General features: G+C 41.1%; 1 protein-coding gene across 2 annotated transcripts in view; it reads left to right on the forward strand.

Moving 5' to 3' along the window:
- The window catches only part of LOC104330050 (ADP-ribosylation factor-like protein 8B), a 28,838-nt gene extending 5,936 nt beyond the window's left edge, over window positions 1-22,902 (forward strand). The window contains exons 3-7 of one of the 2 annotated variants that reach the window (XM_075429164.1): window positions 12,448-12,521; window positions 12,878-12,971; window positions 15,127-15,194; window positions 18,658-18,728; window positions 21,412-21,544. In XM_075429164.1, the coding sequence (XP_075285279.1) occupies window positions 12,448-12,521; window positions 12,878-12,971; window positions 15,127-15,194; window positions 18,658-18,728; window positions 21,412-21,461 (357 nt within the window). In that variant the 3' untranslated portion in view covers window positions 21,462-21,544. Of the gene's footprint in view, window positions 1-12,447; window positions 12,522-12,877; window positions 12,972-15,126; window positions 15,195-18,657; window positions 18,729-21,411 lie in introns of both variants that reach the window. The other variant, XM_075429165.1, reaches the window with a different exon arrangement.
- The last annotated feature ends 207 nt before the right edge of the window (window positions 22,903-23,109 follow it).

Consider the following 23,109-nt stretch of genomic DNA (forward strand, 5'->3'; position numbering starts at 1 on the left):
TAAAATATGTTGTGGCAAGAAAAGCACATACTACAAGAGTTACAGGAGTGAAAATTCTGAAACTTTGAGTGGAGAACACGCTCACTCTGTGCAGATAATGGAAGCAGAAAGAATTTTTGTCTTGGTTTTTATAAGTTCTTCAGGGATGAGTTGAGAGCTGCTTGAATTGCTAACACCTGCAAATGCGAGCGTACAGTGGCTCTCATTCTAGTTTATTCCCAAAGATCAAAATTTTTAGCATTGTTTTCATGGGATTCACTATTAGTAGTGTGTCTAGAAGACCCTTGTATTCATGTGCCTAGTGTAAGGTAAATGTGTAGGAACTAATGATAATGGTAAATTTAATGGTAGTGAAATCCAATTAAACTTTGGAGTTTGTGTACTGGTATAGGTAGCCAAGACTAGCATTACTCTACACAACGGGCAGCTCTCTGAAAACACAGGGAAATTGATATGGCAAAAGGAGTAAGCTTGCATCAGTTGCGCTTTATGTGGGTGAAACATAGGTGACCAGAATCAGAAGCCTCTCAGCAGTAATTCTTGCAGCCAACCCTGTGTGCTCAGTTTATGTTGGAGATGTGGGAATCGGAAGGAGTGAAAGGCAACCTAACTGGTTCTTTCAGGAGACAGAAGGAGCGCACAAGGTGTGCATTCTGCTGAGTAACAGTTACACAGCTTTTTCTTGTAAACAGAGGCTGTTATTTCATCATGCTCTCTGCTAGTTCTTATGAATGCTATGTTTGAGACTGGTGAAGAAACACAGAATTTCATCGATGATGAGGTTTAACTTCTCATCTTGGCCCTTCTTCACCTCTGTTCTCAGTGTATACAAGATCATCCAAGCTCTCCCTCATCTCTGCTGGTTCATTTGTCTGTGACCAGCTCTGCTTGTGGTAGTGCATACACTACGTGTAGGGTAAGGCTGATGAGGGGAATTTTCAATTTACAGGAACATCTGCTTTGATTGCAGTAGGGCAGTATTCATGCTGCATAACAAGAAGGCGTACTGTTCGGCGGAGATCTGTTTCCTCTGTTTCCTTGCTATGGAGTTTCCCTCCAATTCTCCTCATGCCTGTTAGCCTCTTCTCATCAAATGTGTTCCCCTCTTCCACTGCGTGGTTTCTTTGTGCCTCATTGCTCGGCATATACACACAAAGGCCAAACCCTAAACACCTCATTCCTCAAGGTACCACTCCTATCCCTTAAAGAGGAAGCAACAAATGCCCTTGCTTAGTCCAGGAGTGAGTTTGTCAGTGAATGAGAAAAAAAAAAAAGAAATTCTAGTCATGGGTCGCTCTATTGAATGTGTCTCACAGCTGAGCAAAGAGCTGAACTCTGCTATAGAAAGAACATACTTCAGCCTAACAGTAGCTTGGCTCATTCCTGTTTATCTTCTCCCAAAAGAGTGCCTTTTTAACCAAAATCAGATCTTTTGAATATTTTCTTCTTTGGGGTCCAAATTCTGCTTTCCAAACTGAATCTTGGGAAATAAAACCAGCCCCTCAAAAAAAAAAAAGTAAGTCACAAAATAGTCTTTTAATACACCTGCTTTTCTGCCCATGGTGACACTTCTAAAGTGTGGTGTTCCTCATGCTAGGGACAAACTCGACTTACTTTCTGGAACCCTAAGAGGGAATCAGGCCAACTCAGGCAGAGAGTAAAGGTCAGCTTTTACAATCAGCTTAAGTAGATCATGGTGCGAGGTTTTACATTCTACTTCAACCCTGACTGTGCACCCTTGCACCCCTTTTCCATCAGCACTGGTGATCACATGGCAAAGCGGTAACCATATCAGCCAACTGATCTAAATGAAAGCAACCTCTAAAAAAGTGCACCAACCAAACCAAACCCGCCCCCACGCTAGTTTCTCACCGGTCAAGTTACCGAGGTAGTGTGCTCGATAAACAGCTGCATGATTTCTGGTGCCACCACAGTGTGGGAAAGCAGGATACAGACACAAGCAAAACGATGCATTTTGGGGGCAGACTCAATAGATTGACTTAGACGGCTGCAAAACACCATATTTAGAGCACAGAATCTGAACAGGAAGAAAGCAGTCTCTCCTTTGGTGAGAGAAACAGTTTTCCTTCACCTTTCCACTCTGGTAGCTACAAACTTATAAGCACAACTAACACAGCCTGTTGCTAGAGGGCTGCTAGCATTATGTGTTCAGTACGCACACGTAGACTGTGGATTCGGATGGATGTGACAGTATTTTAAAAAAATAAATATTTAATGCTGTATTGTTAAGATTTACAAATTTTGGGTGGTGTTAAGTTTTCTAGTCCTTATGATTAATTCGTGATTCATATTAGTTATGAAAGAGAATTTATGGAGAAGTCAATGGGCATTGATATCAGAAGAACAGGCTGATTGATGTGCTAATTGCATAGATTTTCTCCCCCAAGATTCTGTTTATTGTACATGAATGAACATGTACATGCTATGACAGCAAGTCAAATAGTGTATTTATAACAAGAATGTCAGAGGTACTGCCTTACAAGTGCGAGGGCGTCCTAAGGCTATCCCATGCTTTGTTGACCTCTTACAGATCTCCTGCAGATGTGTAGGAGAACAGGGCCAGTGCCAAAATTGTGATTAGCATTGTGATACAAAGCAGCGAATGCACACTCACAAGCAAAAGCTGTTCGTTTCAGTTTAAGTCGTCAAGCTGTCCTAAGTTTTCATTTACTCAAAGAGGTATATTTTTCTTACTGTTCTTTCAGGCATACAGGTGTTCTTTGTGCTCCTGCCTGAGCCTTTCCTTCTCTTACAGAAAAGGACATTTGTGCTGAAGCAGTACCTTCCACTTGAGCTTTAGCAATGCTTCCCAGTTCATGCAGGAGAGGATTCTATTTTAATTATTCTTGAATGTCAGTTTCGTAGACTTTGCATCACATCTGCCATGCTTTACGACTGATGAAAAAAATCCACCGATGCCACCGTCAATAAAAAAGTTACCACATTCAACCATAGTTCATAAATAATCCACAGGAACAGGAATTTCCTTTCAGTTCCCTTGTTTTCTGTCTTTTGCATAGAAACAATAAGACCATGACTTAGAGTTCATGTAGAGAAAGCGCAAGGATAGTTGCAGTGCTGTCCTGGTGCTGCTACAGAATTGTCAAACGTGGAAGAAAATGAGAAAGCTGTTGATAGGTAGACAGAGTCCTCAAAATAAAGTATTTTTTGAGCCAGGATAGTTCAAGTAAGTGAAAGAGAGAACTAATAAGTTTGGCTGTAGTTGTCTGCACAGATGATATTGCAAGATCAAGTTCATGCAAGGAGGCGTGTGAGTTTTTGTGGAACTGTGCCTTGTTTCACACTTTGATGTCTGAAGTCATGTTATATATAGTTGTTAAGAATAAGGGGCTAACATTATTAATATGTTTATTAGTTTCAGAAATGATACTTGGTTTGGAAGCCAGTCTGCACAGGAAAATGATTTATCTCAACCAGTTCTTATGGTTTCTGCTACAGCAGCGTACAGTGAAAGTAAGAGGTGTAGGGGAATATGGCTTTTGTGTCTAGATGCTTGTCTCCTTAAAAGCCTTTCAAGGTGAAGTAATTCTGTATTACTATTCCTCTATCTAGGTAAGCTGTTAAAATATTACAGCCTAATTGCTAGATAAAGTTTCCAAAATTATTTTACTGTTAGCAGAATGACATAATTTGTGGATAGGTTGATGACTGAAGAATGGTGAGAGGGGTGCCTCTTGCTAGAACCCTTTGAAGAACTATTTGCAGTCCAGTCAGTAAGGATTCAGGGTGAAATTTTCTTTAACCTGTTTATCCCAACAAAAAAAGTTAGCTTTCTCATAGAAATATTACAATATCAAACTGTGAGCTATTATTAAAATTCCTGGATAAAGTGTTACTACTAAACCTGTGAAGTCCTTCAAACACGATAGGAATGATCTTCATGGTAAGCAGAGATGTCTTGCGTCTGACCTATTTCAAAGGTCTCAGGGGGCACTGCAAGACAGAATCAGTTAAACTTACTGTAAGAGTGAGGCTGAGAAACTGTCTGAGTCAAGAGGTCATCGAGTGAAAAAATGGCGTTCCGGTAGGCTAAGACTGATCACATTAGGCAAAGAAAGTTGCAGCACCAACAAGTACGTGATAGTAACCCTTTGTCTGGTTTTTGCCAGGCTTTGGCGTAGGCCACTAAGAAGGGAGTACTATGGTAGTGCAGTGTCACTGCCTGCTTTCTTGACTACAGTTTTATCTCTAGATCACATACAATTCCAGAAGGCAACAGGAACTAAGGAGCCAACTTTCTTCTTTTTGGCAGTCGTTTCCGGAACCTAATGGATCTCTTCACATATTTAATCTCTTATCTGATATAAAAATGCCATCATCAGCGTGCTTGAGTGTGTATTTATTTGAGCCACACTGAAAGAAAAACACTGATTTGTGCAGGCCTAAACATTTTGTAGGAGAATGCCAATGTCATGTGCTCTTTAACTGAAGTTGTGTAAAGCTGTCAGCTTTAACCACGAATTGTCAGATTTTGGTTTGTTAGTATATTTCATAAAATTTGTCACCATGTATTTCCAAAAAAAGAGGAGGCAAAGAGGGAAGATTTTACCAGGCAGCATTTGAAGTCTAAACGGGAAAACTTATGGATTTTGAGGTTGTAGTTGAAGTATTAAATTACAGGATGATTTCCAGCATCAAAATACGTAATGTACTACAAGTTACGGATCTGTTACATCTTGATGAAGTTTGTAATGAAACTGATGGCTATCACTTTTTTAAGACAAAAAAAATCTGCGAGTGCATTAATTTGGGATTTGCATTGCAAGCAAGTTTTGTTTCCTGAGTGATTCAATTTTGACGGAATTGCTCTATTTTTGGATTAGCTCAGCATTAGTAATGTTTTTGCTTTGGTGATATTTACTGTTCAATAAGCTAGACACTATCTAAAAAATTTCTTTTAACCAAATTTCGAGAGCCTCAGAAGACGGGCATCACGAACTGTTATTTGAAATGATTGTGAAGCTCCAACTAATCAACCTTTGGTTCTCGCAGTGATGGTCTTAGGATAGTCTCAGGTATAAAAAAAGAAACTGAGCACCACAAGACACGCATACGCACAGGCAATGCAGCAGCTTCGTTTTCCTTGCTCTTGCACTTCTTTTTCTTGAAGCAGCACGCCTGCCAGTTTCCGCAGCCCACTGGGGTGTCGCAGCCTGGAGTGAGCAGTGGGCGGCAGCCGCTGCTCAAGGCTGGGGCTGCGGAGGTTGGGCCATGGTCACCTTGGCTAGGGGCCAGCATCCTTCCACCGGAGCTGCGGGAGGGTGAAGCCAGGCTGCTTGCTGCTTGCTCTGATGTGGCAGAGAGGGAGAAGGAGGAGGAGTAGGAGTATCCTGTCTCTGTGTGTTCTTCTTCCAGCTTCCTTCATTGCAGCACTCCTCCCTCCTCTGTGTAGTAGAGCTTCCAAGTCTCCAAACATCCTCCTGCGTTGTAATGCTTCATCCTGCTATTCAGCAGCAATTAAAAAACATCTTGCCTGTCACGTCACCATCTCACATGTCATGCAGTAATACAAGACTCTGTGTGTACTGCCTGTGTAGCTCCAGCAGTGTTTCAGCAAGTACTGGGTATTCCGTATGGCTTGGGTCACTCTGAAGAGGCCATGCAGTATCTGGGCTGATTTCTTGTCAAAGTGGTCATTTCTATAAAGAAGAATTTTTGTGGGATATCCCAGTGATTTATGATAGCGGTATGTAAGGAAGAACTGTACCGTTGGATTTGAAAGGGCTGTGATCCACAGAAGGAAGTCCAGTTACTAGTGAGACACCCCAGGGGTAGTTTAGTGTCTTCATTTGTGACCTGAATAATGGAACAGGGTGCATCCTCAACAAGGCTGCTGGTAATACAAAGCTGTGAGGAGTGGCTGATCGAGTGGAGGGTTATGCTGCCATGCAGAGGGACCTCAACAGGCTGGAGAAATGGGCTAATAGGACCCTTATGAAGTTAAAGTACAAAGTGCTGCACCTGAGAAGGATCAATCCCAGGCAGCACTACAGGCTGTCTGACTGGAAAGCAGCTTTGCAGAAAGGGACCTGAGAGTCCTGGTGGCCACCAAGGCCATTGACCATCAGTGTGCCTTAGCTGGAGAGGCCAACGGCATCCTGGGCAGCATTAGGAATAGCCTTGATAGCAGGTCAAGGGAGGTGATCCTTCCCTTTTACTCAGCACTGGTAGGGCCATATCTGGAGTACTGTGTCTGCTTCTGGGCTCCCCAGTGCAAGAGGGATGTGGAGCTACTGGAGGGAGTCCAGTGAAGGGCCATGAAGATGATTAAGGGACTGGAGCATCGCTCGTATGAGGAGATACTGAGATTTCTGAGACTGTTTAGCCTAGAGAAGACAAAACTCAGGGAGATCTCATCAATGTAGCCAGAAGATGTAGCCAAACTTTTCTCAGTGGTGCCTAGTGACAGGACAAGTGGCAGTGGGCACAAACTGAAATATGAGAAATTCCATTCAAACTGTAAGAAAAAGCTTTTTTACTGTGAGGCTGGTTGAACATTAGAACAGGTTGACCAGGCAGGTTCTGGAGTCTCCATCCTTGGAGCAGTCTGCTCTAGGTGACTTTGCTTTGACCAGGGTGAGCTGGACCATACAATCTCCAAAGGCCTCCGCTAGCCTCAGTGATTCTGTGAAAATTAATTAAATTAGGGTTAGAGAGTCGCTCAGAGAATAAGCATGGAACATACTCAGAATTACTTAATGATCAACTAAGAAGGAAAAGTACGAAAGCACTCTCCCATCTGATAATTTGGGGAAGAGAAGACTTGGAGACTGTGTTGGGAGTCGTGCTCTGCAGACTGTGAGACAACTTCATGAGTTAGGAACCTCTGCAGTGGTCGGGACAAGCACATGGGGCCAGAAGCCGGTGTCCTGAGTCAGAACGAGCAGTGTTGAATGTCTCACCAGTCATGCAGAGTAACTCTTAGGACTCCTAAAAGCGAGGACCAAGAGTCGATCTCAAGGAATTATCTAAACCAAACTCGTTCTCTGAGGTGAGTCAGATATTCACCCAAATATCTTAGGTAATTGTATCTTAAAATTTGTTCTTCCACGAAGAAGATTCTGCAGTATCCCTTGTTTTGTACAATGTTCTTTCACTCACAAGTGTTAGAAAGCTTTTTTCCTAATATCTGACATGAGTTGCTGTCATCACAAATTGAGCTTCTTTTTTCTTCTAGATCTGGCAGCCATTTCCTGGGGAACATTATGACTTTGCTCCCCCCTCCCGTTTTTATAGGTCGTATTTTAAAAATTTCTTCTCACCCTTTCTTTTCTCATCTGGACTTTTTCAAATTTGTCTCTGTCTATTCTATAGATAGATGCTCAAAACCAATATAGGAGCCTCCCTGACACCGAGGACAGGGCAGTACATACTTCCAAAATTGAACATAAGATGCTTCTGCTAGTACATGCTGATTTAAGATCTGCAACACTGTTAAAACATGTATTTAGTCTGTGAACTGCTCAGGCTTTTTGTACTGCACCTCTACCTGGTTATTATCCATTTTGTGCTGGTGCATTTGGTTCCATGTGTCCAAATGAAGAATTCTGAACTTGTGTGTTTCATATCATCACTCTAGTTGGTATGGATACTTTAGGATTCTGGTCTTTTCTTTCTATCCACTCGCAGCTTGAAGTTATGTGCAGCTTATATAAATATAGGCTCTAATTTCAACATGCTGTCGGGACACCTGGGAACCATAAATGCTGCCTGTGGTCAGCTCTGTCCTCAGCAGCTTTGTCTCATTGATAAACACTGGGAATTTGTCAAGATTGCTCAGACTTGAGAGGTAGAGGGCAAGGGGGACGCACGAGTAGAGTGACAGGGAGCTGCTCTGTGGGGTTAAATCTGCAGTGGGAGAATGTCCTTTGCTTGTCTAATCTACCAGTATTAGATTACCTTTTCCCAGCATCCACACTGTTGCACATCCTCCTGGCTTTTCTCTGCTATTGAGCAAACACTAATTTTTGCTTTCATCGTTGTATGTTCTTCAAGGACAAGCAAAATTAATAATCATTTTATTGATCGGCTTTTTTGAGCTAGCAGTGTCCTTGCCTCTGGTCTCCTTGCCCTTAGTCTTCCAAGTGCAGGTTCTGCTTACAGTTTTTAACTTCTGTATGCCTACTCTCACCAGAATCTCTTGAAATTTAGTGTCTAGAGACTGATTGATGAATATGTGAAAAAAGGGTACAAAGGATTTCATATGGTCATGCAGAATCAGGGCTTTCTGCTTTGGGGAAGACACAGTATTGAGGCTAGAATGGATTGGGTCCTTCTATGTAGAGGTGTGTTACGTCTTGATTCAGAGGATTACAGTCTCATCTCTGAAGCTGGGTCCCCTGGTACTCTCCTGTCCTAGCACACAACGTTTAGGTAAGCAGCACAAGGTTCTGAAAATGGTTTCTGAGAACAGACTTTGCTTTTGTGCCCTGTTTAAAATCCACCTGTTGATCTTTCCAACATTGTACCTTTTGTCTCTGATAAAATGGCAAATATACCCTCGTCGTTGAGAAATAATCCCTCCCATTAAATTGTCTCTGCGTTTGTTTTTAGGAGTTGAAGATACTCAGCCAGTTTGTGTTGAAAGTCTTAAGTCCATTTCCTGTTCTTTAGTGAAAGTGCTATGATTAAATTAAATAATTATAAACTGTGAAGTGTGCATATAGTGTTTTTTCTGTCTGACGTGACTATAATAAAATACCTAGTTGCAAAAAATGTTCAAAAGTCAGACTTTATTGCCAGTGAGGAGAGACAACAGCATTCTTTAAAGGACCAAGACTGATTTCAAAGAACATAGTGTTCTGGGAAGTATTGCCAGCAGAAAATGTAGCCATGTGGCATATTTTTTTCAACTTCAAAAGCAACTGTAAAAGCATTTCAAAGTATAGGATAATAGAGAAGTAGTAAGTATTTTAAGGTAGTAAGGTATTCTAACTTCCATAATAGGTTACGTGGCTGGTACTACAGGTAAGGTTTTATAATTTTGTACCCGCGGGGCAATTTATTAAAAATTTTAAGGTTATATGATTTAGCTGTGTTTATTTTTCCTGTCTGTTAGATGGGGAAGCTGAATATTACTGGTTGAAGATTCCGGTCTAGAATAGGTGACTGTTCAGGATTTGTCTGCCCTGAGCTTTGCCAGGTGAAAAGGAGGAAGCCACCCTGAGCAGGATGTCTAAACTTGGTGGAGAGCAGTGGGTGCTTTCCAAGAATGGTTCACCTGGTAGGCAAGGTGGGTAAGAGGGATGCAGTCATTTCCTCCTGTGGGTGCCTTCTGATCTCTTCAGTAGCCACAGAGAGATTTTAGTCACTTGGATTGGATGCCTACATTCTAGGTGACTGAAGTTGAGGGAAATGAATCCCTTGTTTTCCAGTTACTCCCTGTCATTGCACATTGAGTTGGCTATGAACACTTGCTGTGTATGCTTGAGCTCGTTAGTCGCATCCCAGTGCACATGGATTTGTCTGTGTACAACATGGTGTTGGATGTTGCTGGTGCTACCTTATTCTGCGCAAATCCTCTTCTGTGTTTAGAATTTCTTCATCTGTTTGTTCAGGTTAGGTTTTATGGCTGATATTTTCTGAATACTTCCAAGCAGAAACATACATTCCTGAGTTCAAGTATTTGTAGTGTTGGATTCGGCTTGCAAATAAAGATGCCTGAATGTAAACAGCTATATGTCTGCAATAAGGGTTAAACTCCTCTGGTAATAGTCGGAGGAGCTCTAGTCAGTACCATCAAGCCTAGGGCGTAATTCTGTCATCCTAAAGAAGATCTTACATCTGGTCAGCTGAATAGCTGTCTAGGCTTCGCTTACTGCTGCAAGATTGTAGGTACTGAACCCATGTGTTGACATCGATACACAAATGTGTTGTTGTACACATCTTTCTCCACAAGAAATATCCTTTTTATAGCTAGCTGTTTATTCTGCTGTTAAGATGTAGTCTCCTGCCTCTTCCAGTTCACACCCAGAATATATCTTTCACCTGTGTGTTAAATACTGGGACACAAGATAGGTGATGTACAAAACATGCAAGGCTCGTGCAAGAAAACTTCTTTGACGCTAAGACCTCTCCTCTGTCCTTCTTGGGTGCCTCTTGTATTCTCACAGTTCTGTCTGTTCAGTCATGTGCAGTGGAAATGGTTTGGGGCAGAGATTTGTCTTTTGAATAAAGTAGTTAACTCTGTCATTGGCTATTCAATATAATAGAGTATTAGAAAGTTACTACTAGCACCATTTTAATTTCATAGGCAAAGAGGTGAGGATTTTTTTTATTTATTTAATGCATTTATATTCTTTCCCTATTTCAGATAATGATAACTTTATATATTGATGTAAATTGTGTTCCCAAGCACTGTTAAAAACACCTAGTCTATCTTCTGTTCTCCATATTGTACTTCAGTGAATGACTGTAAGTCTTGTTGGGGAAACTGACTGGAAATGACTTATCTTCCTATTGTTTCAGGGTGACTCCTTCTCCTAACTAGAATACTTGTTCTGCAGTGCAATTTAATACAGTGTAGATATAGTATACCATCAAACAAAGACAAAACCAGTACTTCTTTATCTTGTATTATTTGTTTTCTTATTAGTCCAGACTACATCATCTGGTAGATTTTTCTGCCTTCCCTGTCCTCTTTCCCCTTCTTTCTTCTCTGATCTACGAAGAAAATAATCTGGTTTCTTTTTCTAGACACACAGATGTGCACCAGATGGTTACTGATCGTTTCAAGGTCCTGATGAGTTATTGGAATAATTAGTGTTGGTGTGAGGTTTGTCATCTAACTATAATACTGAACTGTGTACGCATCTCTTTCAAGCTTTTAAAATAAAAGGCTTATTTTATTAAGACTTTTGAAACAGTGCTTCACATGTCAGTGCAGATAATAATTAATACCAAGTTCATGGTCAGAAGTTCACTCAAGTCTCTTTAGTGTGTAGAATTGTTGATCTTGTAAAGGGGATCAAAGGCAATCTGCATTTAGGTGATAAACTAATTTTATGCCAGAAGGAACAGTAAGTTATCAAGCAGGGAATGATTTTAATGGTGAACTGGGAAATATTTCTTTCTAAAATATGAACATAAGGTGTTAAAAAGTATAGAGAAATTGGTACATAAATATGATTTATGGGTTGTGGAATTAAAAATACAGTCCACACTAGTTGAAAAAAGGCCTTGTGCTAAGGATCTATTAAGTCTGGCTCTTTTGTGCAAGTCTTTATTGCCACAGCAGGTTTAATACATTTGGATTATAAAGTAGAAATGTGAAAACAACTCATAAGAAAATTTGCTTCTGTGTATGTTACTTCCAAATTTAGTTTGTGCTGTAATGGATATGCCTCCTATATCTGGTATACATTACCTATTGTTTTGATAGCTAAGTCTGATTAAAATAAGAAATAATTTCTTCTTTTTGTATTTGACATAGGAACAAATCCATTCTTTCTGTTATTCTATGTCAATCACTATTGTGACAGGTGTGTCACTTGTAACACAACTATCTTTGGATGTAGCTGCAACAGCTACATCATCATGCAGCCTGTGCCTGCATGATTTAGGTCCTTTCCCTGGTGTTTTGATCTTGGAAACAGTTTTGAAACAAAATTATTGTCATCCACCAAAAATACTGAATTTTTGCAAGCAAAGCAGAATAAGTAACTCCTGTACAGTAAAATAATGTGCTAGCCTTTTCGTGGTAAGGAATTCGGTGGGATTGCTAGACACGAATAGCATGCACCAGTATTTGCAGGATTGGAGCTTTATGAAATCCCAGGCCAAATTTGAGCTTCCTTTCCTTAAGATTCACTGATTAATCACTTCAGGCCTACCCTACATTATCGTTTCCTTGCTGGTTCTGATCAGTTAATCCATGTGTCTTTTAAAACACATTTGATGAGCAAATAGGAGAGCATGGAGGTATTGGAGCTCCATCTGCTCTCCGACCACCTCTTTATTTACTTAGTATCTGTCCTTATCCTGCTGAAAGCCTCATGCATTCTTAATTTGGGTCTCCCATGCCTCATAAAAAATGCAGCTTCATAACTGTTTTCATACAATGATGCTATTCTTTTTGGGTTTTAGACTGTGTATTTGCAGAATTCCCTTTGGTATCTGAAGAAGACTTTTCTTGCAGTGAGTGGGAAAAGGTAGAATTCTCCAAATGGACTTTTGGAGCTGCTAAGGTCATGGGCCTGACTTGCCCTGTGAATGTGCCTGTCCTCCTCCATTGACTGGAGCGGGCTGAGAAGACCAGTCTCTTGAGGAATGTCACTTAAAAAACTGCCTACATTTAGGTGTTGTTAATACAACCTGTGTGCTGCATGTAAGAGTTTTTTTACTCTGGTGTGTTAGTACTGTGTTGTTCAAAAAATTTTGGGCTTGGGCTGTGCTTATCTTTTCCAGGTATGGGACATTGGAGGTCAGCCAAGGTTTCGAAGCATGTGGGAGCGTTACTGCAGAGGAGTCAATGCAGTTGTGTAAGTTTTCTTGTGTATGCCCATAGAAAATGTATTTTAAAATATATATTATGAATATAGATATGCTTTTCTTCCGTCTGCCTGCATCACATAAGAAGACACAGCACAATGAAAGTAGTGTGTTTTACACATCCAGCAACCCCAGTGTACAAATAATTGCATGTTCCAGGCCATTTTTTCCCCACAGCCCATATTTAATTCTGTGACTTCCTGTATTAAAAAATGCAAGGCTTATACAACTCAGGGCTGCTTTAATGCTGTTGTCAGTGCAAATGCATTTGCCACATTTTGGATGTTTTAATGCAACTTTATGCAAGTAATGGACAATTCCATAAATAACTATATTCCCATTGCAGTTACATGGTGGATGCAGCAGACTTAGAAAAAGTAGAAGCTTCAAAGAATGAGCTACACAGTTTGATAGATAAACCACAATTGCATGGAATTCCAGTAAGTATTTTGATTATTATTCTTACCTGAATGTAGACAGTGTAGCCTAAATCCTCATTAATTCGTTCCTCTGGATTCTTGAAAATAATAGCTTAAATATGGTGCAGCCTTGATACAACTGAGCGCTCTTACAAAAATTATTGTGACTTTTTTTTTAGAGGACTCAGCATCTTATCAAGTGCTGCTGTGTGTTTGTACGTTTTCTAGTCTAAAGGTCAGAATAGATTTGGAAAAAATTCATTTTCACATGTGGCATTATCAGACAGTAATTACTTCCAGTCGGTCCCCTTGTTGGCTGGGTTTGAACCAGTGACGCAGATAGGTTTCTGGCAGTAGCTTAAGGCATATGAGATTTGTCCTTCCGAAGGCTGGTAGACACTAACGTCAAATAGTGTCCTCTGCTTCCAGAGGCGGTGGAGGAGCTTGACTTTTTCTGTGTCTAGACTTTTTAGTTTTTCAAACTAAACTGTGTGGAAAAAATGCAAATGTGCTTCTGTTCACCAGCAGGAATTGTCAAGGATAGTATATTCTGCTGAAATTCTAGTGAGGTATTGTGGAAGTGGAGACTAATTTTGTTTAATTAAATGTAATCTGCCAGTTGAGAGCTGGTAGGAATCAGTGAGGTTTACAATGATCTTGGATGCTGACGTCACCAAGCAAGAGTTCATACCTTTATTGTAAGAAAGAAAATAATGGTACATACAAATCAGGAAGAAGTTACTCACAACTTGATGGCTCTTGCTTGGCCGGTTTTTTTGTAAGCAAATATTTGGACATTTGGCCAGTGCAAGCAATCGAAGTTATCTGAGGATGAGTAGACAGACAACCAATATGAAGGCATTGTGAAAAGAAGTTCTCACACATCCGTTCTTGAAGGAGACTTTTCAAGTGACTATCCATCTTTTTTATGAAGTTTGCCATTATTCTTGCATTTTTTTGTGTTAAGTACATATTGAACAAATCCTACAGGAACCTACAGTCACGCTGTTCATGGCGAGTGACATTGTCTGTCCTTTGTATTGTCTTAACATCTTGTTTTACTTCACGCTTTTCCTTCCTCAAATGATAGGTCTGTCCTATATTCAGGACTATTTAATTAAGTTCCTTTCCTTTTATATGTTATAATATCACATTGCAATTGACCAGCCTCACCAGCAGAGTAATTTCCAAGGTGCAGTAATGTATTGTTTACTTATTTTCATTTCATAGGTAGTAACTAGTATTGAACTTCCTTCAATTTATTGTACTTGGGCTTTGGCATTACAGGTTTCAAGGTACCTTTATTAATCTGAGATTGCAAGTAATGAGTTCTAATGTGTTCCAAGTTCATGGGAAATAATGGGACAATTTCTTGACTTGAAATTGTAATGCATCTGGAGAACAATAATGCAATCATAATTAGAAAAACCTTCTGTCGCTTGCTTTATCTTAGAATGTGCTCAACCCATTCGCCTGACCTTAATATATACTTCAGGCCTGAAGTATTGTGCAGGAACTCTTTAAGTTCAGTAAATTTTCTGCATTTCTCAGATTTGATTCCTAATGGCTGCCCTTCTGATTTCTACCATGGATACTCAAAGGGGAAGGAGAGGAATCAGCCATTTGGCTGATGCTTGGGTGATACATCGTTTGGATGCCTGGCTGATAGTATGCCAATGTTAAGAAGCAGGGGAGCAAAACTGTAGAGAGAATCATGTCTGGGTCTTGAGGACCCAGCCTATACTTCTGGGGCTCTACTTTTGATTAACATTGGTCTGGTCTTGTGGATTGAGTGTTAGTGGGGTGGCTAGAGCACACCTGGTACATGCTCTCCTCCAGGCTTAGATGCATGCAGAAGGAATCCACTTAGTGCAGTCTGACACCATCCCATAATGCCATCCAGAATTGAGAGATTCACTTCCGGGGAGACTTCTGATACTGATACACCCAGAAATAATTGGATCCAGTTTTCAGATGATGTGCATCTGCCATCTGACCCTGGCTAGGAGTGGGATTTCCATGATGCTCCCACAGTCGTTGGTCATTTTGAATATGTCTGCTATTGCGTTCTAAATACTTGGCTGCAAGACCCAAAATAATGCCAACAAATGGTTACAGACAGAAATAAACTTCTATTGGTCCTGGGTTTAACACGAATATGAATGATTTCTTTCAGGTGTTAGTCCTTGGAAATAAAAGAGACCTCCCAGGTGCACTGGATGAAAAGCAGTTAATTGAGAAATTGTAAGTAGCTGGCCTGTGTGAAAAGCTGAGACACTGTGAAATTTGATATTTAAGAGAAAATCGTTGGTTGTCTGTGGCAATAACCAGCTATAACAGATTCCATTTTATGTTCTCAGATACCCCACTTCGAGCTCTGCTGGCAGTTGAAATAGCGAGCTAGGCTGATAACTGACTGCAGTAGATTTGAACCTCTCTTGATTATTATTTCGGTTGTATAAAGTAGTTTCAGATAATCCTGTTTTCCCATCACTGAAGAAACAACTGCTATAGATAGTGATAGGCTCACTTACACGTTTCAGAGTACATTGTAGTGACAGCTTAATGCTCGAATGGCATTAGAACAGAACCATTTCAAACTGCTGTCTGTAAATTTAAGCAATTCAGGTATTTTTGGCATGTATCCAGAGTATGGATTACTTATGGGTTACTGAAACTAACTTAAATTGGTGCATTGTAAGGGTAATTGTAAAGGAAATACACAATTTTGTAAAAATGGCTGGTATAGCGATAATTTTGCAGAATAAGATTCTGTGTCACAAATCGCATAATTTTAGTCAGTAGGAAGTGCAAGTGAAGAAGTGAAGTTTCAGTGCAGAAGGATGGTCCAAAGGCTAAGCAGATAAACTGGGACTTAGGAAACACACAATCACAGAATGGCTGAGGTTGGAAGGGACCTCTGGAGGTGATCTTGTCCACCCACTTGCTCAAGCGGAGCCACCTAGAGCTGATTGCCCTGGACTGTGTCCAGATGGCTTTTGAGTATCTCCAAGGTTGAAGACTCTGCAACCTTTCTGGGCAACCTGTGCTGGTGCTCAGTCACTGTAAGAGGTAAAAAGTGTTTCTTCATGTTCAGGGGGGGCTTCCTGTGTTTCAGTTTGTGCCCATTGCCACTTGTCCTGTCACTGGGCTCTGTCTTTACAGCCTCCCTTCAGATATTTGTACACATTAAGAAGATCCTCCCTGAGCCTTGTCTTCTCTAGGCGAAGCAGTCCCAGGTTTCTCAGACTTTCCTAATATGTGAGATGCTCCAGTCCCTTAAACATTTTAGTGGCCCTTCATTGGACTTTCTCCAGTAGCTCTGCATCGCTTTTGTACTGGGGAGCCAGAACTGGATACAGCACCCCAGGTGCTCCCCAGGGCTCCACTCACCAGGGCTGAGTAGAGGGGAAGGACCACCTCCCTCAACCAGCTGGCAGCACTTCTCCTGATACAGTCCAGGATACCATTAGCCTTTTTTGCCACATTGCTAGCTCATGTTCAACTTGGTGTCCGTGAGAACCCCCAGGTCCTTTTCTGCAAAGCTGCTTTCCCAAACAGTTGTCTCCCAACATGTACTGGTGTTCCTCCCCAAGGGCAGGACTTTGCATTACTTGTTGAACTACATGAGATTCCTGTCAGCCCATTTCTTCAGCCTGTGAAGGTCCCCCTGGAGCACAACCCTCTGCTGTATCAGCCACTCCTCCCAGTTTTGTGTCATCAGCAGACTTGCTAAGGGTATGTGCTACCCCATCATCCAGATTGTTGACAAAGATGTTGAACAGGATTGGACCCAGTATTGATCCCAAGAGTACACTGCTAGTTACTGGCCTCCAGCTAGCCTTCGTGCCACCGATAACCACCCTATGGGCCTGAGTGTTCAACCAATTTTCGGTCCACATCACAATCAGCTCGTCCAGCCCGTACTTTCTCAGCTTGTCTATGAGGGTGTTATGTGAGACTGCATTAAAAACCTTACTGAAGTCAAGGTGCGGAATATGCACTGCTCTCCCCTCATCTACCAAGCTGTAGATTTCATTGTAGAAGGTTACTGAGTTGGTCAAGCATGATTTCCCCTTCGTGAATCCGTGCTGCCTGCTCCTGATCACCTTCTTGTCTGTCAGATGTGTGGTTTCCAGGATTAGTTGCTCCACCGTCTTCCCAGGAATCAAGGTGAGGCTGACAGTCACATAGTTCCCTGGGTCCTCCTTCTGCTCTTTCTGAAGATGAGTGATGCTTGTTTCCTCCACTCCTCAGGCACCTCTCCCAGTTGCCATGATCATTCAAAGGTTATTGAGAGTGGCCTCACAATGACATCATCCAGCTCCCTCATCACATGTAGGTGCATCCCATCAGAGCCTGTGGAATTCTCTGTCCCGTTTGTTTATGTATCCCCTGACCTGATCCTTTTCCATCAAGGGAACGACTGCCTTGCTCCAGATTTTCTCCTGGGCTCTGGAGCTTGGGATTCCTGAAGGTTGGCCTTGCTGGTAAAGATGGAGGCGAAGACGGCATTCAGTACTTCTGCCTTTTCAATGTCCTGTCTAACCAGGTCCCCTGTCTCATTGGGCAATGGGCCCACATTTTCCCTTGTCTTACATTTGTCACTTTTGTACTTACAGAATCCCATCTTGTTGCCTTTGACATCCCTCACGAGATCCAATTTCAGTTGGGCTGTGGCTGTCCTAACTGTGTCTCTGCATGCCTGGACAGTGTTTCTGTGTTCCTCCCTGGTTACCTGTCCCTGCTTCCACCTTCTGTATGCTTCCTTTTTGTGACTGGATTTTGTCAGGAGCTCATCGTTCATCCACTTATGCCTCCTGGCTTTTCTTCTGGACTCGTTAGAGAGTCCTGCTCAAAAGGCTGCTCTTGAGCTTGTAGATGATCCTTGAATATTAACCAGCTTTCTTGGGCCGTTCTTTGCTACAGGGCCTTATGCCATGGGACTCTTCCAGGCATATCCCTGAAGAGGCCAGGTCTGCTCTCCTGACGTCCAGGGAGGTCACTGTTTAGTTCTCCTTTATCAAAGTCTCGTGTGTGATCACAAGACTCTTTCCTTCTCAGTGCCTACACTCCCCATCTGCTCCAGCAACAAAATGTTTCCTGCATGTCTGTATCACGCGTGTGAGGATAAATAAATGAAAAAATAACAGAAGTGCTCAGAAACTCTAAGAGGGATGGGGATATTCTCAGAAAGAAACAGAAGTTAATTAAGAATCAGTTTCTTCCTAAGTGTAGAGGCGTCCTTTCAGTAGAAATCGGATCTGATATTTTTAGGTATGATGTAATAAACATCCTGAAGATTAGTGGTGTGATCATTTGAGTACTGTTATTTGATTATAAGAGTTATGAGAGATAAAAACTCTGAATTCTAAGTGAAAAGAGTAAAAGGTGAATGCCAAGTCATGGTAATGTTACTTGGTTGCTGCTACAAAATGTTACTTTCTGCTCATGGATTTCTGTGGTTTTATTATTCACTGTTACACTGACTTAATGAGAAATTTGAATTTTCGTGAAATTACTTTATATCCTTATAATCTTCATAGTTTAAGAAACATGAGGTAGCGTATTTCAAAAATTTAATATCTGAGGGTAGAGTTGAACCCACTGAGTAAAAAGCAGAAAACATGTAATTTAATGGAAATTTCTTTTGTCAGCTTTTGTGGAGTTACAACACTACTCACTTTACATTTTTTTTTTTCTGTAGAAATCTTTCAGCTATTCAAGACAGAGAAATCTGTTGCTATTCTATTTCGTGTAAAGAGAAGGATAACATTGGTAAGCTGCTGCTTCTTACAGCATCATCAGTGTATACTTTGTACTTTGAATCAGATACTAAACATGTAGATGAGATTTGAATATTGAACTCCAATATATAACAGAAAATCTCAATTTACTTTGAAAGATTTTGTTGCAAATACTGCATGCAATTGTATTTGTTCTAATATAGAATTATGTGTAATTTAAAAGTCACTTGTAGAACTATGTAGTTCCATGGGACGTTAAATTAATTTGACAGGGGCCTGAGAAAAACATATTTAAAACCCAAAGTAATTTAATCTCTTACAAAAACTGTGTTACTTTTGAAAAAATAGTAACTCTGAGTATGAAGGCCTTCCAATTATCAGGTGATACTTAAAAAATTTTGGTAAGTGTTTCACGTGTTCCTCAAACTGAGGGAGCAGTGCTTTTGTCCTACTGGAGACACAAAGAGTGCACCCTGAAGTCAGTGAGAACCTGTGAAAGCCCGATGAAGTTGTCTTCCATCTGCCTTTGCTTTTTGCCCTGTATTCTCTCTCCCGCCTTTCTTCCACTGTCCTGTCCCTCTCCTCTGCCATGTTGTCCCCTTCCCTTCCCTCTGTGGGGCAGGAGAAGGGAGTGAAGCACAGGCTAAGGGACAGTTGCCTGGGGGCATGCTGCCCCTGTGCCACCCTTCTGCCCTGCAGAGTGCCGAGAGGAGTGGTGCTGGATGGAGGAGAGGATCTAAGTGTAGAAGCCAGACTCATTAGAAGAGCTGAGCAGCTCTGTAGGGCTCAGCCGAATGAGAGATGGTGGGAGTGGGAATGGGAGGAAAGCCAGTTTCTCTTGGCAGCAGGGGAAATTTCCAGCCCAGGCAGAGAGGACCAGGTAGTAGAGGTGGTGGGGAGACTGTGCCATGACACCTGGGCTTCAGAGGGCTGGCGGAGATTTCAGCTGTGTGCAGGGACGTGTTAGGCAGTGAGGGCTTCTCTTGGAAATGGTGTACGCGATTTGGGTACGTTGGTTTGAAGGAGACCAGACTCAGGTTCACTACAGCTTGGGGTGCAACAGTTACATCTGAGTGAGGGATGTACTGTTACACTGGGGAAGACTGGACTTTGGGATATAAGGACTGAGGAAGACAACATAGTCAGGGTTATCTGCATAGGTGAAGGGCGGTGGGGGTGATTGTGGTTTTAGAAATGCGGTGCATAATCCTCATCAGATTGGCAAGGCTGCAGTGGAGGATCTCAACAGTCATATTGTGACTAGAAACTGATAAAAAAAAGCTTAATTTCTGAAAGGATCCTGGAGAAAATAGGTTTTGAGCCTCCTGGTTCATCCTGGAGGAGACAAGCATGCAAAGAAAGCATGCTAAAATTGGCAAATGGGAAAATAATGAAAAGAATGATCACTGATCCAGAACTGTGTAGATCACTTACTTGTGAAAGTCCTGGGAGAAGTTCTGAAAAAGACTTAAATCCAAACAGAGAATCAGTCCAGTGCCTTCCAGTGTAACGTTGTGCCTAGTAGGGCTAGCCTGGTTCCAGAGTATTTGCCCAAAGAAATCAATGGGAGCAGACTGCGTATATCCCAGGTGTTTGGAACCGCATAGGCATTACTGGAGCACTGTGCGCCGTATTTTGAGGAAGACCTTGAGAAACTGAAAATTGGGCAAAAACCTAGGGAGATCAAAGGACTGGAAAATATCGTTTGTAACAAAAAGCAATAATGAAAACGTATTCAGCTTATTAAAGTGATGAAACTACTAGGCTGTTACGGAGAAGACTGGGAGCTGTCTTCTTCCTCTGCATTTTTGATTGATGTCAATGCTGTTGAATGAGATGAGAATTGTTTTTCAGTGCAAACTGCAGCCTGGCGAACTGTTCTCATCAGGAGGTGCAGGTGTAAGGCTGCCAGTTTTTGTGTCCTGAGAGACTCTGGGAGATCAGTATATAGCTATTAGCTTTGTTTTAGATGCCGTGGGATGCTTTTGTCTGCAGTCCCAGTGCCTAAGCTGGTCTGCCAGGATATTCATGGAGTGCTGTCTTGAGCTTAGGACAGATGTGACAACAAATTTAAATTTGAGGGCTAGAGCTGTTGCTGCCCCTTGACATCCTTCCTACCTCCCTGACAGTTTTTACTGCCTTGAGGCAAAAATATCTAATCTGCTCATGAATCAGTTTGTGAACTGCTGCAGTTTTCAGCATAGTGCGTTAGATTGGATCAGGAGCTATCAAATTTTAGTCCAGAGTTGCATGTCTTTCAGAGACCTTGGACTCCTACAGCCTACCTAAATGGCTTCTTAATGCTTTGTCAGATGTTTGCCCTTCTCTTTCCTTCTAGTTGTGTATTTCTGCCTTTGTTCTCACACTGCATTTCATTCTAGTGTGGATTTTACAGTTCATTTTATGGTCATCTTAAATCTTTGCTTTTCCAGCAGTTCTTCATCTGTGGCATAGAGAACTTCATGTCAGTCATCATATTTCAAGAATACAAAATGCACATGATTTAAAAACAAACAAAAAGCAGCAGGAAAAAAACCCCTACTTGGAGTTTTAATTACCGAATTTTTAATAAGGTGTAAATCAGAGCCTGTGGTTTCTGGGTTTTGTTTGTTTGGGGCTTTTTTATTTGTATTGACCTGCTGGTGTTCTGTTGTCCTTTCCCGCTCCGCAAACAGGCTGTTGAGTTTTTCATTTTGTTTTATCTATCCTGGCAGACATAACATTACAATGGCTTATTCAGCACTCCAAATCAAGACACTGTTGAAGAAAACTTTTGCTGAAGATAACTCTTGCCCAATCCCTTTGACTCCTATCAGCTACGTGCAACTGAGAAGATAAAGAATGCAACTGCATACTACCAGGACTCACTTTGGTTGTGTTTGTTAACAGAAGTAAAACTGAGTTATAGCCTGTGTCTCTATGTTGGTTCTTTTTTAAAAAATCCAGATATTTGTCTGCCTACGTGAAATTCCTGAACACCTTAATACAAGACTGAAAGAAATCAAGATTTTTTGGGGCTGAAAAGTTTGAGTTTATGCATGTGAATTGTCAAATACGTAGTAATTTTTTTCTAATTTGAAACTGAATAAATTGCACAGTGGAAACAGAAATGACTGTTTTTTTTGAGTGTATCATATAATTATTCATGCAGAATGTTTTCCCTGCAAACACCTGAAGTTAAGTATCAATAATCAATTAAAACCATAATTAAAAGCATCTTATTTGAACAAAATGCTGTTAATGAGAACACTTTCAAATACTCTGATTGGTGGGAATTTATTTCCAAAGTCGTCTATCTGTAGTTACCTGTTTTTTTTCCAGTTGCTAATGTAAATGATTCATGTGAATATTCTTTGGCAATTGAAAAATAAAGCAAATCTTAGACAATCCTGTCTTTCTCTGTTGGGAGAGGAAAGTGTCTGGAATTGCAGCAGATGTTTTTCTCTCCTAAACAGAGGATGAAATAGATAGAGCAGGTGAGATCATGTGCATCTTTTCTGATATCATTACCCCCAAAATTCATGGATTTCCTAAGCAGTTTTATTGTAAATTAGATAATTTTCACAGTGCTTCTGGACTACCCTTTCCATTCCTGAACACTGCAGAATTTTGAAGTATACAGCCTAGCCTAGCTGGGCTCTGAAGTAGGAGGAGTTTTTTTGAAACAGATTGAAGGAGCAATTCACTTTGTAAATTTTGATGATTTGCTAAGATCTTACAGATACCTGCTTCCAAGTGCTTCACTTAGAAGCACTCTGATGGGAATTCCTCTGTGAGTTTGGAAATTCTATTAAATATGAAAAGTTAATGTCAATAAATAGTAGGTGATAGAATTAAAACTTAGGCAAGATAGATGCTCAGTGGCCAAGTTTTTCACAGACACTTGCAGATCTGGGTGGGAGAAGTTCTGGGATGCTGGTCTAAAGATGTGGTAAATCAACTGATTGCTGTAGTGTTTAAAAGGTAAGTTGTTCACTTAAGTACGTAGGCTGTAAAAATAGCAACGTTTTCTGTCATGTCTGTTTGAGGACCCTTTGAGGCTAGTGGCTCTGATAAGCTGCTTAAAACATACACTGCACAGACCTGATAAAAGCTTTCTGGTGTCACAGGAATGCTACTACAAGCATGATAGTCAGGTTATAGCACTTGTTTGTGAATGTTTGCAGTATTACCTGCAGGAGGCTCGCCAGAGGGGCTAGTTTTTCTATGGTTATGTGAAAATAATTTGACAAAGTGTTAAGTGCTGAGTGCTCAGTAAATAAGTAAATAGTGGATGTTTCTGAAATGGAATGTTGGAAATGACCTTCCAAAATCTGACATGTAATCTGTTTAGTGACATTTTGTGTGCTGAAAAACCAACATTAGATGGCTAAGGTGATAAATTTTGAACACTGTTGTTGCTCATGGACTTT

This window comes from Opisthocomus hoazin, chromosome 8 (assembly GCF_030867145.1).
Source record: "Opisthocomus hoazin isolate bOpiHoa1 chromosome 8, bOpiHoa1.hap1, whole genome shotgun sequence".
Lineage (NCBI taxonomy): Eukaryota > Metazoa > Chordata > Aves > Opisthocomiformes > Opisthocomidae > Opisthocomus > Opisthocomus hoazin.